General features: G+C 49.5%; 1 protein-coding gene and 1 long non-coding RNA gene across 2 annotated transcripts in view; both read left to right on the top strand.

Moving 5' to 3' along the window:
• The first annotated feature begins 241 nt into the window (after positions 1–241).
• Positions 242–1,876, top strand: LOC147367895 (uncharacterized). The gene is made up of 3 exons (XR_015168781.1): positions 242–410; positions 733–1,552; positions 1,672–1,876. It is a non-coding gene; the product is annotated as an uncharacterized LOC147367895 (long non-coding RNA).
• Positions 1,877–13,760: 11,884 nt separating this feature from the next.
• MEGF9 (multiple EGF like domains 9) overlaps positions 13,761–14,522 on the top strand; it is an 80,447-nt gene continuing 79,685 nt past the window's right edge. Inside the window, exon 1 of the mRNA XM_086413970.1 lies at positions 13,761–14,521. Within this exon, the coding sequence (XP_086270096.1) occupies positions 13,891–14,521 (631 nt within the window). The 5' untranslated portion in view covers positions 13,761–13,890. The remainder of the gene's footprint in view (position 14,522) is intronic.

Raw genomic sequence — 14,522 nt, 5'->3', positions numbered from 1 at the left:
ATACTTACTATAAAAAAGAAACTATTTATTATTCATTGTTTATCAGAAATTCAAAATTGACTAGCATCTTGTATTTTATCTTGCAATCTTACCTCTGTCCAAGCTTGTTCAGAAATTTTATGAGGTGCAAAAAATAGTATGTGAATTAACAACGTATAGAAGTACTTTACAGTTTACAAAATTCTGTGTCAGCAGGATGACTTGGGGTTGTACTGCTTTGATGGAAAAGCTTCTCTTGCAGGCCCGTGAATCTGTTCTCAGAAGACGTGGGGAGAAAGATTCTGTCTGCATCCAGATGAACACTTTTTATTCCAGGGTGTGTCCATGCCAAGTCACTTCAGTCACATCCGACTCTTTGCGACCCTCTGGACTGTAGCCTGCCAGGCTCCTCTGTCCGTGGGATTCTCCAGGTAAGAATACTGGAGTAGGTTGTCATTCCCTTCTCAAGGAGATCTTCCCAACCCAGGGATCAAACCTGAGTCTCTTGCATTGGCAGGCAGATTCTTCACCACTGAGCCCCCAGGGAAGCCCTTTCTAGGGTGAGTGAGTGTGAGTGTTAGTTGTTCAGTCGTGTCCAACTCTTTGAGAGCCTATGGACGGTAGCTTATCAGGCTCCTTTGTCCGTGGGATTCTCTGGGCAAGAATACTAGAGTGGATGGCCATGCCCTCCTCCATGGGATCTTCCCAACCCAGGAATTGAACCTGCATCTCTTATGTCTCCTGCCTTGGCAGGAGGGTTCTTTACCACCAGTGCCACCTGGGAAGCCCTTCTTCCAGGGCAGTGGACCCAAACCAGTAGCACAGATGGAGCCTGGAGCAGCACACGCGAAAAGGTCCCAAGAATTTGCTTCTCAGAAAACTCAGAGCAAGACCGACCAGGATACAAGAGCACCTTCTGGCTGCATCCCCAGAAGTGTGCTGTCTAAGAGGCTGCCACTGCTTCTCAGCCCCCGGCAGGTGAAAAGGGGTAGGAATGGCTGGATTGGAGGAGGGGGAGGGTAGAAACCATTGTCCTGGCTGGAGGGGGGCGCGGTGAGGAGAAGGGTCTAACTCAGAGGTCTGTGGACCCGGGAGACAGCAGCCATGGCTTCTCGTCTAGCATGGGCCCTGCCTTCTGGAGGTGCCACTGCCATCCGAGGTGGCATTTTTACTTCAGTCAAGGGCTCCAAGCAGACATTCCTTTTGTGTCAAGAAGCAGGGCACCAATAGTGACAGCAATCATTCAAAACGTGAAGGCTGGGCAAGCCCTCGGAACCCCCCACTGCTCCCTCCTTCCATCTTCCAGACCGGGACCCTGAAGACGGGCTGAGAAGTGACTCGAAACCACGGAGCAAGTCAGGGGCAGACCTGGGACTGGAGTCCGAACCTGCTGCTTCCCGACTGAGGGTCAGATGTAGTATCTGTCCCGTGGAGTTCCCCTCTGTTGGGGCACCCCCCCGCCCCTGCCCACAAGGAGCCACTGTCCCCCGAGACCAATAATCCAGAGACACTGCTGAGAAACCCTGGTCTCTCAAAGCGTTTCATCATGGTGGTGGTCTCCCACTGCAGGATGGTATGTACCAGTCTGCAGAATACTTTCATGCCATCTACCTCCCCTTCCACTGACTTCTGCCTTCTTATGTCCTGTCCTCTCTGCGCTTGTCAACTCTCTAACGTGCCCGACCCTCCCAGGGAGAGGCAGTCCGTGTCACGGTTGGGACGTGGTCTCTGGAGCCAACCTGCATGACCTGGAGCTCGGTGTGAGGTGCTGTGGCCTTGGGCGAGCAATGGAGAAGGCGTTCACTGTGCCTCGCTCTCCTCATTCATGATGTGGAGATGATTACCACAGGCCTGCCTCACAGGGTTCTCATGTGAGGATTAAAGAAATTAACTGGTACTTTTCATTATTACTTTATCATTTTGGCCATGCCCCTCGGCCTGTGGGACCTTAGTTCCCTCACCAGGGATTGAATCTGGGGCCTCGGCAGTGAAAAGCTTGGAGTCCTAACCACTGGACCACCAGGGAATTCCCTTAACTTGCACTGACAACAGTTCCTAGCACACTGTTAAGGGAAGACCTGGTGGCTCAGCGGTAAAAAATCTACCAATGCAGGAAGCCTGGGTTCAATTCCTGGGTTGGGAAGATCCTCTGGAGGAGGGCATGGCAACCCACTGCAGTATTCTTGCCTGAAAAATTCCTTGGACAGAAGAACCTGGCAGGCTACAATCCATGGGGCTGCAGAGAGTTGGATACGACTGAGTGAACAAACGACAACATCTTGCTGTTAAGGCTTCACAAATATCACTTATTGTTACTGTTATTGCTGCTGCCCTGTTAACTTCAGAACTCTCTTCCGTGACCCCAGAGTCCTCCGCCTCAGTCCTGGTCCTTCTCCAAGACTCAGCTCAAATTCCCCTCCTCCAGGACGACCTCTTCGATCCTTTTCCCTTAGCAGAGTTAGATGTTCCCTAACATCTTCCAAACCCAATTGAATGCCTACATTTGCCTGTTTTCTGGTCTGCCTGCCTGCCTAAGCATGCTCTTCACCCCTGTCTTTATCAGCAACAACAAGGCACATCTATGTGCTTCACGGATGCTTGTTCAATGACTGATTGCATTGATCTCCCATCTAGGAATCATCTTTTTTTTTAACCTCACTCGCTCACTTCTGGCTTTATTCTTTTTTAAAAATTTTATTTTTAATTGGAGGGTAATTGCTTTACAATGCTGTGTTGGTTTCTGCCATACAGCAACACGAATCAGCCACAGGTATACATATACCCCTTCCCTCTTGAACCTCCCTCCCACCTCCTGGAATCATTCTTGTTTTCTTTCTTTCCCCCACCCCACACCCAATCTAACAGTAAGTCTTGACATCCCATATCTAAGATCAATTGTGAATCGCCTTTAGGCCAGTGCAGGCTGCCGCCTTCTCACCTGCGAGCCACTCAGTCTTCTCACTGTGCTCTTGCCCTTGTTGCTTCTGATTTCACCTCCATCCCCTCCTTAAAAGGCTCCCGGGACTTCACATTTCTCTTAGAAGAAAATCCCATCTACTTACTCGGCTACGTCTGTGCATGCTAAGTCTCTTTTTCAGTCGTGTCTGACTCTTTGCGACCCTATGGACTGTAGCCTACCAGGCTCCTCTGTCCATGAGATTCTCCAGGCAAGAATACTGGGTGGGTTGCCATGCCCTCCTCCAGGGGATCTTCCCAACCCAGGGATGGAACCCGCATCTCCTTTGGCTCCTGCATTACAGGTGTATTCTTTACTGCTGAGCCATGGGGGAAGCCCTATGTGGCAACAGAGCTCTGCATTTCCATCGCCCACCTCATTTTGGACCACTTAATGTGCTCTCCCTCACTTAATACACTCTGCCTATTCTGCCTCCTTTCAGACCCTTTCCTACCTCATGACTGCACTTGCTGCTTCTTGCAGTTTTTGCAGAACTAGCTTCTTCTTTTGATTTCAGACTGAATGCTACATCCTCAGAGAGGCTTTCCTTGACCACCCCAAGGAAATGTTTCCCAGTTTCTCTTTGTCACAGAACCCTTTCTTCTGCTTTGTACTATTTATCATAGGCTGTAAATATCTTGCTTACTTACATGCTCATTAACAGGTGTTAATTGGCTATCTCACTCGATATATTGTAAGCACCACAAGGGCGAAGTACTCACCCTTTTTTAAAATCTTATTCACTAGGATATCTCTTAATCAGTATTTAATATGTTTCTGCTGAATGAATGAATGATTTAATCCTCCTAGAAGCAGAATGTATAAACCAGGCATTATATACTCACTTTACAGATGTCCAAACTGAAGCTTAGAGGGCTGGATTCTTGCCCTGATGACATAGGCTGGAAGTAGTATAGCCAGGCCCTAGATCATGTACTTTTCCTGCTAGACCCTTTCACCCTGAAGGGAGATAGACTCTGGGTGGGGAACCCAGCTTGTCTGATTCATAATCTAATTCCCCAACATGAGACCAGGGAGCCAAGATTCCAAAGTTCCTGTCTGTAAAGAGGTGTCTGTATGTGGCTAAGGATTGCAATCAGTTCCAAATTCCAGGCTGCATTGACGCATACACCCAATACACTCAATGATCACAAGAAAAGTGCAGAGACTGAGGAAGAAAATCAGACCCACAGGCCTGAGAGCTGGCCTAATCTCCTAGGATCCTCTTCAGAGCTGTTCTAATTTAGGCCTGATGGAATGGGAAAGATGTTGTTTCTAGTTCCTTTAGTTTAATGTGGCCTAATTTGGAAGATTTTGCCATTTTGAGGTCTCAACTACCGCCTGAGAGCAGCCCTTGGTTATTGTTATCATCTAAAAGAATACTTTGGCTGTCAGTAGAGAGCTAGCAGCATTTCTTTGATTCCAGGAGGAAAGTTCCTGGTGAGGGAGCCTGGTGACATAAGAGGCCCTGGACCAGACACCAGAAGGGCGGTGCTGTGGGCGGGAAGGCCCTGGGCTCCCACCAGCAGACTGTTGGCCCCTCGCCGGCTCCCAGCTTCCTCCTCTGTAAGGAATGATGCAGGTCTGATTGTGGCCTGAGAGTCAGGGGGTTTGGATCTGACCCCGGCTCTGTTACTGACGTGGAGCATGGGATCCGGTTAAGGCCCTTTCCTTCTCTGGGTTATCGGTAGATCATTGTTATGAGTTCAGGTTTGGCAGGGTGGATTCTTAAGTTCTCTTCCAGCTCTGATATTTACTCATTCTGTGGCTTTTTCAGGGAAACATATTCTCCCCCAAGAACTGGGTTTCCTTATTTTCCAGCCCTTAGAAATCAGCATGAGATCTACATGGCCACCTCAAAATAGTTCAACCAAGAGTCTTAGTCCCAAAGGCCTGGGTTTCTTAAAAGTACCTGAGGAATCAAGTGCCCACTCCTGCTACTCTCCCAGCCCTAAACACCAATCCAATGACAGGTACCCACTCCAATGAAGGAAGCCCTTCAAGAAGGCCAAGGTCATGGAACAGGTTGGGGAGTATGAATCCACTGAGAGCCTAGAAGCTCTGGGCATTAACCCCCAAGGCCATTGTATTCACTTGGTCTTGACCCACTGCGTGAAAAGACAAGGTTCAGGAAAGTCAGATATGTTCCAGCGTCTTCTGAGTGTTTACTGTGGGGCGGGCCTCGGCTCAACACTTGTACACACTGCTTTGTTCAACCTTGACTTGGGAGATAGATATTATGATCCTCATTCTACAGGAGATGATGTTGAAACATGGAGCTAAAGTGAGTTGTCCAAAGTTATACAGCTAGAAAGACCAGGGCTGAGCCTGGTACTCTTTACTGCTGCGCTTGCTTCTCTTCTAACAACAGAAATCAAAAGTAAAGTTGAGGAGGCTCAGTAAACTGTTGTGGAAATCACTCTGGACTTGAGGACTGAAAAACTGGTTATGAACTCTAGTTCTTCTATTTACTATCTGGACTTCCCTGGTGGCTCAGGTGTAAAGCATCTGCCTACAATGCGGGAGACCTGGGTTCAATGCCTGGGTTGGGAAGATCTCCTGGAGAAGGAAACGGCAACCCACTTCAGTACTCTTGCCTGGAAAATCCCATGGACGGAGGAGCCTATTGGGCTACAGTCCACGGGGTCGCGAAGAATTGGACACGACTGAGCAACTTCACTTTCACTTTCTTCCATTTACTAGTTTGGTGATCCTGGGTAAGTCATTTGACTTTTTTAAGCAGCAGTATACTGACCTGTGGGCTTCCCTGGTGGCTCAGATGGTAAAGAGTCTGCCTACGATGAGAGAGACCCAGACTTGATCCGTGGGTCTTGAAGATCCCTCGGAGAAGGGAATGGCAATCCACTCCAGTATTCTAGTACTCTTGCCTGGAGAATCTCATGGACAGAGGAGCCTGACGGGCCACAATCCATGGGTTGCAAAGAGTCAGACACGACTGAGCAACTAACACTTTCACTTTAACTATATTGACCTAGAAAGTGGGGACAATCACTTCTATCTCACAGTATAAGGTTAAAAGGGAAAATGTTCATGAAGGGTTTCAGCATGATGTCCGACGTATAATAAGTGGTCAGTAAATGTTAGTCACTACTGCGATTAGTATACTGCTACTCTAACTATTCCTAGTGCAATACACTACTCCTGTCACTGCTAGTATCCCCGCCTCCTTCTCTCCAGAGTGGTCCCAAAGCTCAAACGAGACAATGACTGGGAAAGCCGTGTGTGTTCTGCACCTGTCAGTAATCCCCTGTATTATAATTATAGCAAGCTAAGGGAAAGAGTTATTTGTGAAGCCCTGACCCCATTCCTCTCCCAAATGGTTCAGATTCTTTGCTCTGCAGCCAGCGGTGATGACGAGCGAGGGTTTGACTCGGTGCCCACTGTGAATGACGTCCTTCAGTGGATCGCGGAGAAGGACAGCAAATGCTTTTCTGAGCTTATTTTAGCATCAGAAGGACTTTCAGGCAGGATTTCAGCATTTAGTTTCATTGGGGAAGGTGCTTTGCCATTAATCTGAATTTACAACTTAAAATTTTCTCCTCCTCATCAACTTAAGAAGAGAGAATATGGAAGCAGATCTAGGATATGGCTGGCAGACATATCCCCAGATCCAAATGAGTTCTAATGTGGGTTATTCCTGATTATTTAAGTAATGTGTGTTTATTGTAAAAAAAAAAAGAAAGGAAAAATGTGTAAAAGTATGAAGAACAATCTAAATACCCATAATGCAATCATTCAGAGACTAAAAGTGTTAATATTTTGTTATATTCCCTTTTAGACTTTTATTTTGTGTCTATATAAAATGTTATATTCATATAGATAGCATATAGAATTAGTAATATATGCATATATTATTTGTACTATGTAAAATAATATGTGAATGTAGGACTTCCCTGGTGGCTCAGACGGTAAAGCGTCTGTCTACAATGTGGGAGACCCGGGTTCGATCCCTGGGTCGGGAAGATCCCCTGGAGAAGGAAGTGGCAATCCCCTCCAGTACTCTTGCCTGGAAAATCCCATGGACAGAGGAGCCTGGTAAGCTACAGTTCATGGGGTCGCAAAGAGTCGGACACGGCTGAGCGACTTCACTTCTTCACTTCAATAATATATGAATATATTCATATACTTACATAATTGAGATCATAGTCTAAATAGCCATGTAAACTATTTTTTAATAAAGCTATTTTTTATTGGAGATTTTGGGTTCACAGCACAACTGAGCAAATGGTATAGAGATTTCCCATCTATCCCCTGCCCCTCACATGCAGTAATAAAGAACCTGCCAGCCAATGCAGGGGACATGGGAGATGCGGGTTCGGTCCCCGGGTTGGGAAGATCCCCTGGAGGAGGGTGTGGCAACCCACTCCAGTATTCTTGCCTGAATAATTTCTTGGACAGAGGAACCTGGCGGGGTATAGTCCATGGAATCACAGAGAGTCAGACACGACTGAGCGAACACGCAAAGCCCACTCTTAACTTCCCCCACCAGGGTGGTACCCTTGTTACACTTAATGAATCTACTTTGACGCATCATATTCATTCAGCCTGTTACGGGTCACTCTTGGTGGTGTGCATTCTGTGGGTTTGGATAAATGGATAATGCCATGTAGCCATCATTGTAGTATTGTTCAGGGTATTTTTGTTTGCCCTAAAAATGCTCTGTGCTCCACCTGCTGCTGCTAAGTCACTTCAGTCGTGTCCGACTCTGTGTGACCCCATAGACGGCAGCCCACCAGGCTCCTCTGCCCATGGGATTTTCCAGGCAAGAGTACTGGAGTGGGGTGCCATTGCCTTCTCCGCCTACTCATCCCTCATCCCCCTGCCACACCCTGGCTACCATAGTCTTTTAACTGTCCCCATCATTTAGCCTTTTCCAGAATGTCGTACAGTGTATGAACTTTTCAGATTGGCTGCTTTCACTCTGTAATATGTATTTGTTTCCTCCATGTCTTTCCATGACTTGACAGCTCATTTCTTTTTAGTGCTGAATAATGTTCTGTTGTCCAGATACGGACCTGGTTTATTCATTCACCTACAGAAGGGCATCGTGGCTGCTTCCAAGTTTTGGCAGTTATGAATAAAGCCGCTGTAAACATCCTTGTGCAGGTTTTGGGATAAACACAAGTGTTCACCTCCTTTGAGTAAATACCAAAGGACACACTTGCTGGTGTGTAAGAGTATGTTTAGTTTTGTAAGAAACCACCAAACTGCCTTCCAAATGGCTGTTACATCTTCCTTCCCACCAGCAGTGAGTAAGAGTTCTCTTGCTCCAAATCCTATCCCACATTTAATATTGTCAGCATTTTGGATTTTTGGCTATTCTAAGAGGTATGTAACCTATTTTTCCATAACTTTATATTGCAAGAATTTCCTTCATGAATATTGTTTTTTAAAGATGTATAGGGTTGCAACATAGGGATGGTATAGAGCACAAAGTGTTTAATCCCTCCCTATTGTTATCTGTTTGTTTATTTTTCTGGCCGAGCCACGTGGTTTGTGGGATCTTGGTTCCCTGACCAGGGATTAAACCAGGGCCTTTAGCAGTGAGAACTTGGAGTCCTAACTACTGGACCACCAGGGAATTCCCTGTTATCTGTTTAGACTTTTCTAATTCTCAGTATTATCCATAACACTCTGATGAACATTTTTGTATATAAAGCTTTATTTACGTCATTGTTTATTTTCTCTAGGGCTGAAGTTAGAGGACAAACACCTCACATTCTCATCGATTCCGTGAGGCGTTCCCTAGCCAGCAACAAGTATTACCATTTTTATAAAATTCGTGCCAAATCAATAGGCAAAAAAATAAGTAAATTACTGTTTCAGTTCACAAACCTTTGATTACTTAAGTTGAATACACAATATTTCATGTATCTTAGCCATTTGTATTTTCCTTTCCGTGAGTTGCTAGTGTCCTTTGCTGAGCAGACTTTGTTCATAGTGGCCCCAATCACTAAAGTTGTCTGCAGATGATGCCAAACTTTGCATCTGGCCACATCTGATAGTAGCCTAGGCTCCGGCAGGATTAGAAATAGTCCATGTCAGCATTGCTGCTTCAATGAAACCAGAAAGGGGAAAGTTTCTATGTTTTATCGGAATCCGAGAAATGAAGTTATTTTTGCTGATTGTATTATTATGCCTTCTTTTCTTACTCCCAAAGCTTCTCTTTTTTAAAATGCTGCTCTAGCAGGAAGGTTAGATTTAGTGTATACCTATTCTTTCTTTCAGTGTGTTCACTGACCGCCTACTATGTGCAAGGGCCAGTGCCCACAAGGATGGCTGTGGAGTCTGAGAACAGTCTGGGTTTTGGAGCTGGGCGGGGTTGGGCAGGGGCTTCCCAGGTGGCACTAATGGTCAGGAACCTGCCTGCCAGTGCAGGAGACATAAGGATGCGGGCTTGATCCCTGGGTTGGGAAGATCCCCTGGAGGAGGGCATGGCAACCCACTCCAGTATTCTTGCCTGGAGAGTCCCATGGACAGAGGAGCCTGGCAGGCTACAGCCCATGGGGTCACAAAGAGTCAGACATTGAAGCAACTTAGTGCACTTGCACACACACACACACGCACACACAGGTATTGGGCAAGTCCTTTACCCTCTCTGAGACTCTCTTTTGCCTTCTTTCAAGCACAGGTGATAACCCTACTTTTGGGGAATAAATGGGTTATAAATGCAAAACTCCTGGAATGGTGTCTGCCACATCACAAGGCCTCATTTGGCTCAACAGAAAATTCTTGAGCTATTTCTTTTTATTTGCCACTGTGCTAGGTGCTGGAGAAGGCGATGGCACCCCACTCCAGTAGTCTTGCCTGGAAAATCCCATGGACGGAGGAGCCTGGAAGGCTGCAGTTCATGGGGTCGCTGAGGGTCAAACACGACTGAGCGACTTCACTTTCAGTTTTCACTTTCTTGCATTGGAGAAGGAAATGGCACCCCACTCCAGTGTTCTTGCCTGGAGAATCCCAGGGACGGGGGAGCCTGGTGGGCTGCCGTCTATGGGGTCGCACAAAGTCGGACATGAACTGAAGTGACTTAGCAGCAGCAGCAGCAGCAGCAGTGCTAGGTGCTGAGGATCCAAAGAGGGGTCAGCTCTCTCTGCCCTCTGCTGCTCTGTGCATCCCTCCCCCCAATTAAGTCCAGTGGCCTTGGATGCCAAGGATGGGTTGACAGCTCTCTTTAGAGCCCTGGGCCTTAGCTGCAGTTCTGGAGCCACAGGAAAAGTACCAAACAACATTGTGATACACAGAGAGTCATAGCCATGATTTTTATCTTCTCTTTTCTTAACATATCATCAGCATTTTCCATTGAGAGCAGAGTTGTTAAGGGTGCCGGCTAGAGTGAGCCAGCCTTAGTCTGATTTCTGGCTCTATCGCTAAGTAACCTTGCAAGCTGTTTAACATTTCTATGGTCTAGTTTTCTTATCTGTAAAGTGGGGATATTAATAGATGGTTAGATAGCATCACCGACTCAATGGACATGAATCTGAGCAAACTCCAGGAGATATGAAGGACAGGGCAGCCTGGCGTGCTGCACTCCGTGGCATGGCAAGGAGTCAGAGATGACTTAGTGACTGAACTATAACCAAACAACAATAGTATCAGTACCCGCTTCCTGGGGTCTTTCTTAGGATTAAACAAAAGAAGCCATATGTAGCTTTTCGGATAACACGTAGCACACAGTAGGAGCTCAGTGGTCCGTTATTAATATTTCCATAATGTCTTCAGAGCCACCATTACAATGACGTTTTATGATTAAAAGAGATATAACACCTGTCTCTGATGTTGGTATTTGGACAAACGTAAAATATTATTCCTAAGAAACCAACAAAAAGTCATCTTGCAGTTTAGAGATAAAGGCAGGACAAGACATTTAAGTATTCAGTGGGGAGTGAATCCACACCAAGACACTTCCATCCCCTTTCCAGAAAATGCAACACTTACTATGCATGTCAACAGGGTAATCAACTCATTTTAGAAACTGCAGTTGGGGGTGACCCCTGTCTGAGGCAGGGAGCTAGCCTGGATTACTTTGGCAAAGCCTTCTAGTCTTTTCTCTGTGATTCTCCAGGCAAAGAAGCTGTATCAGCTTTTCTCTTGTAGTGCCAGAGAATCTCTGATATAGCGCAGCTCAGGGCCAAACCAGAATCTTTCAGCTGTCACTTGGGATATGTGGTAGGGTGGCTGTCAGGCCATGTCAGCCGATGAAGCCGTTTCTGGCTGTGGTCCTTCAGCCAGCCAACAAGCCTCAGCGTTAGCACTGGCATAAATGAGACTGAGCACCTTCTGCATGCCAGGCTCTGTAAAAACAGTCCCTTCAGGCCTCAGCTTAACTGAGGCAGAATTCACTGGTCCCATTTTATAGATGAGGAAATTGAGGCTCAGGGAGGTCAAAGGTTTTCCCTCCAAGGTCACACAGCTGGTAGAGTCATGATCCGGCTCTGTCTGACTTTAAAGATACAAACTCTTCCCAGGGCACCACAGGGTCTCTTTGCGATGTAATTCAAACTAACCAGCATGGATTAGTGCTCACATGGGTTCCCCCTACTAAGCACTGAGAACAGAGAGAGCAGCCTAATAGAGGAGAGCCAGACACAGAAATCCCAAGTTCTAGTATCCCACTGATGCATGCCTGTGAGAAGTAATAAAGCCACCGGGGCAGTTCAATTTATCCTGTTGTATACATTTCTGAAAGCTGTCCTTAATCCTTTCAGGAAGAGGCAGGGAATAGATAGATTGATAGATCAGGGCTATAATCAATGAACAAAGGGCAGTGGGAAAATAGGGAGAGAGAGGTGCATTCCCACTCAGAGATCCAGAAAATTCTCTCAGAGGATACAGTATTTGGGCTGGGGTTTGAAGGGTTAGAGTCAGCAAAAGACTATGGGGGAGGGGCTTGACCTGTCCCCACCCTTCCCTAAGAGAAGTAAAAACGGAATCTTGATTTGTGCTTCTTAAATATTGGTCTGAAACCAGAACCCACACACACCCCTCCCATTTCGCCCCTTCCCCTTACATACATAGAGGGACCTATTAAGATGCATTCATGTTGCTGTTGTTTAATTGCTAAGTCCAGTCCAAACCTTTGTCATCCCATGGACAGTAGCCCACCAGGCTCCCCTGTCCATGGAATTCTCCAGGCAAAAATACTGGAGTTGGTTGCCATTTCCTCCTTCAGGGGATCTTCCCAACCCAGTGATGGAACCCGTCTCCTGCATTGCAGGCAGATTCTTTACCATGTGAACCACACATAGGTACAAATGTAAAAACACACAGAAAATACACATAAAACACACACCAGTCCACGTGCAGATACTTAAAAACATACAATATGCAAAAACAGATACCAGCTCCCATACTTATAAGATCATACAAATATACACTCATATACATAGACTCACAAACGTGTTTATGTTTCATCACACAAGCACATACATGCCCTCTCCCCACCCACTCCTCATTCAGGTAAACAAGTGCATTTTTAATTAACATATAACAGGTTCGCACGCAAATGTGATCGCCCAGTTCTGGCTGGAGGCCGGTGACTAATGGGAAGCCATGTACAAAGGAAGCATCACGCAGGGGAGGCCAGGAATGGGTTGGCGGTGGGGCTGGGATTAAGCCCTGTCAGATGACAAGCGCCCCGGCCCGGCTGCAGCGCCTGTGCGAGCTCTGAATCCTGGGGGACGGTGCGAGGCTGCGCATCGGAATTCCAGCCTTGCACAGGGTTTAGTGTCGCCCAGGGTCAAGCTCTGTGGTCAGACCCACCCCTAGCCCTGCAATAGGCAGGCGGCTCTGAGGACACGCAGGTCTGCGGCGTGGGGCTTGTCCTAACACAGTACGCTGAGTGTAGGCAGCATTAATGAGGGTTTACTGTGGGCCGGGCACTGCGTTAAGCCCTTTCAGGGCATTACTTAATTCTCACATCAGCTCTGTGAGAGAGGGGTGGGCGGTGGGGATGTTAGCTGCCATCAACCCCATTTTAGAGGTAAGAAAACGGCACTCAGTTTTCCCACAAAACCACTCAGCAGGAAGCTTGGAGTTGAGGTTCAACCCTGTCCGATCTCACTCTCCCGGGGGTATAAGGTGAGTGTGCGTGTGAGCCTGTCACCCTCACACAGACGGTCTCTAGAACCCCCGTCCTGCCAGGTACAGCGCCTGGCCCAAAGCAGGTGCCTGGTGAGGGCGTGGGTCTTGGCTCAGTAAGGTCCTCAACAAGGGCCTCAGTTTCCCCATCTCTGAAATGGGAATGCAGCGAAGACCTCGCAGCGCAGGGCTGAGGCCGTGCACTCTCGGGCAGCAGAGGAGGTGCTGCGCTCTACATCCTCGCTGCAGCCACCCTGGCCTATCGCGGGGGTTCCAGCTCCGTCCCCACCCGAGCCCGGGAGAGGCGCTGGCGCCCCATTGTTTAAGAGAGCGGGGAAGCTCCCAAGAGCCGAGTCCCCGTCCCGGGGTCGCGCTCGCCGCCCAGTGGAGCAGACGACTTGGCCCGGCGTCTGCCTCGCCGGGCGCGTCCTTTGTCTGCTCCCCGGCGCCCGGGGCCCGGGGCCCGCGCCCCGCTTCTAGGGCAGACAAAGCCGGGGCTGCCGCTAGTCTGACCGGCTGGAGCGGCGCTCGCTCCACCCACCTCCCACTTTAGTACCGCCCCCTCTCCTCAGCGCCCTCTGATTGGCTCGTGGGGCCACAAAGAGGCCGGGAAGCGGGCAGGTCACGTGAGGCGGCGTGGCCTCCCATAGGCCTGGCCAAGCTGCCAATCAGGGAGGGCGGGCCGTCCGCGCTCGGCCCGGTCGCTCCCTCCGCTCCGGGGCCCGCCCGCGGGGCCGGCCGCCTGTCAGAGGGAGGTGGCGATGGTGCGCCCGGTGGCGGCGGCGGCTGCGGCGGCTTCCCTGGTCCGAGTGCAGCGAGGAGATGACTGACCGACCGGCTGACTGACTGAATGAATGAATGGCGAAGCCGAGCGCGCCATGAGGAGCCTGCCGAGCCTGGGCGGCCTCGCCCTGTTGTGCGCCGCCGCCGCCGCCGCCGCCTCAGCCACCTCGGCGGGGAATGTCACCGGTGGCGGCGGGGCCGCGGGGCAGGTGGACGCGTCGCCGGGCCCCCGGCTGGGGGGCGAGCCCAGCCACCCTTTCTCTAAGGCCACGGCTCCCACAGCCCAGGCCCCGAGGACCGGATCCCCGCGCGCCACCCTCCACCGACCCCAGGCTGCGTCTTCCTCAGCCCAGCCCCCGGAGACCACCCCTCCTCCGACCACCGCCGGGCCGGCTCCGACCACCGCCGCCGGGCCCGCGCGGACCACCTCTCAGGCACCGCTCGTTCCCTCGCGAGTCACACCTCCTGCGGTGGAACGTACTCCGACTACCCCTTGGGTGACAACCAGACCCGCGCCGACCACCCTCTCGACGACCACTGGCCCGGCGCCGACCACCCCTGTAGCGACCACGGTGCGGGCGCCCACCGCTCCCCCGAACCCGACCTCGGCTCTCCCCGGCGGCGGCGGCGGCGGCGGCAGCAGCAGCAGCAGCGTCCCGCCCACCCCACCTGCCACCGAAGCCCCCTCTCCGCCTCCCCCAGG

This window comes from Bos grunniens, chromosome 8 (assembly GCF_055505025.1).
Source record: "Bos grunniens cultivar Pamir isolate PY7600 chromosome 8, Bosgru_T2T1.0, whole genome shotgun sequence".
Lineage (NCBI taxonomy): Eukaryota > Metazoa > Chordata > Mammalia > Artiodactyla > Bovidae > Bos > Bos grunniens.
The sequence above is the reverse complement of the archived record's forward strand: the minus strand, read 5'-3'. Positions and strand labels throughout refer to the sequence as shown.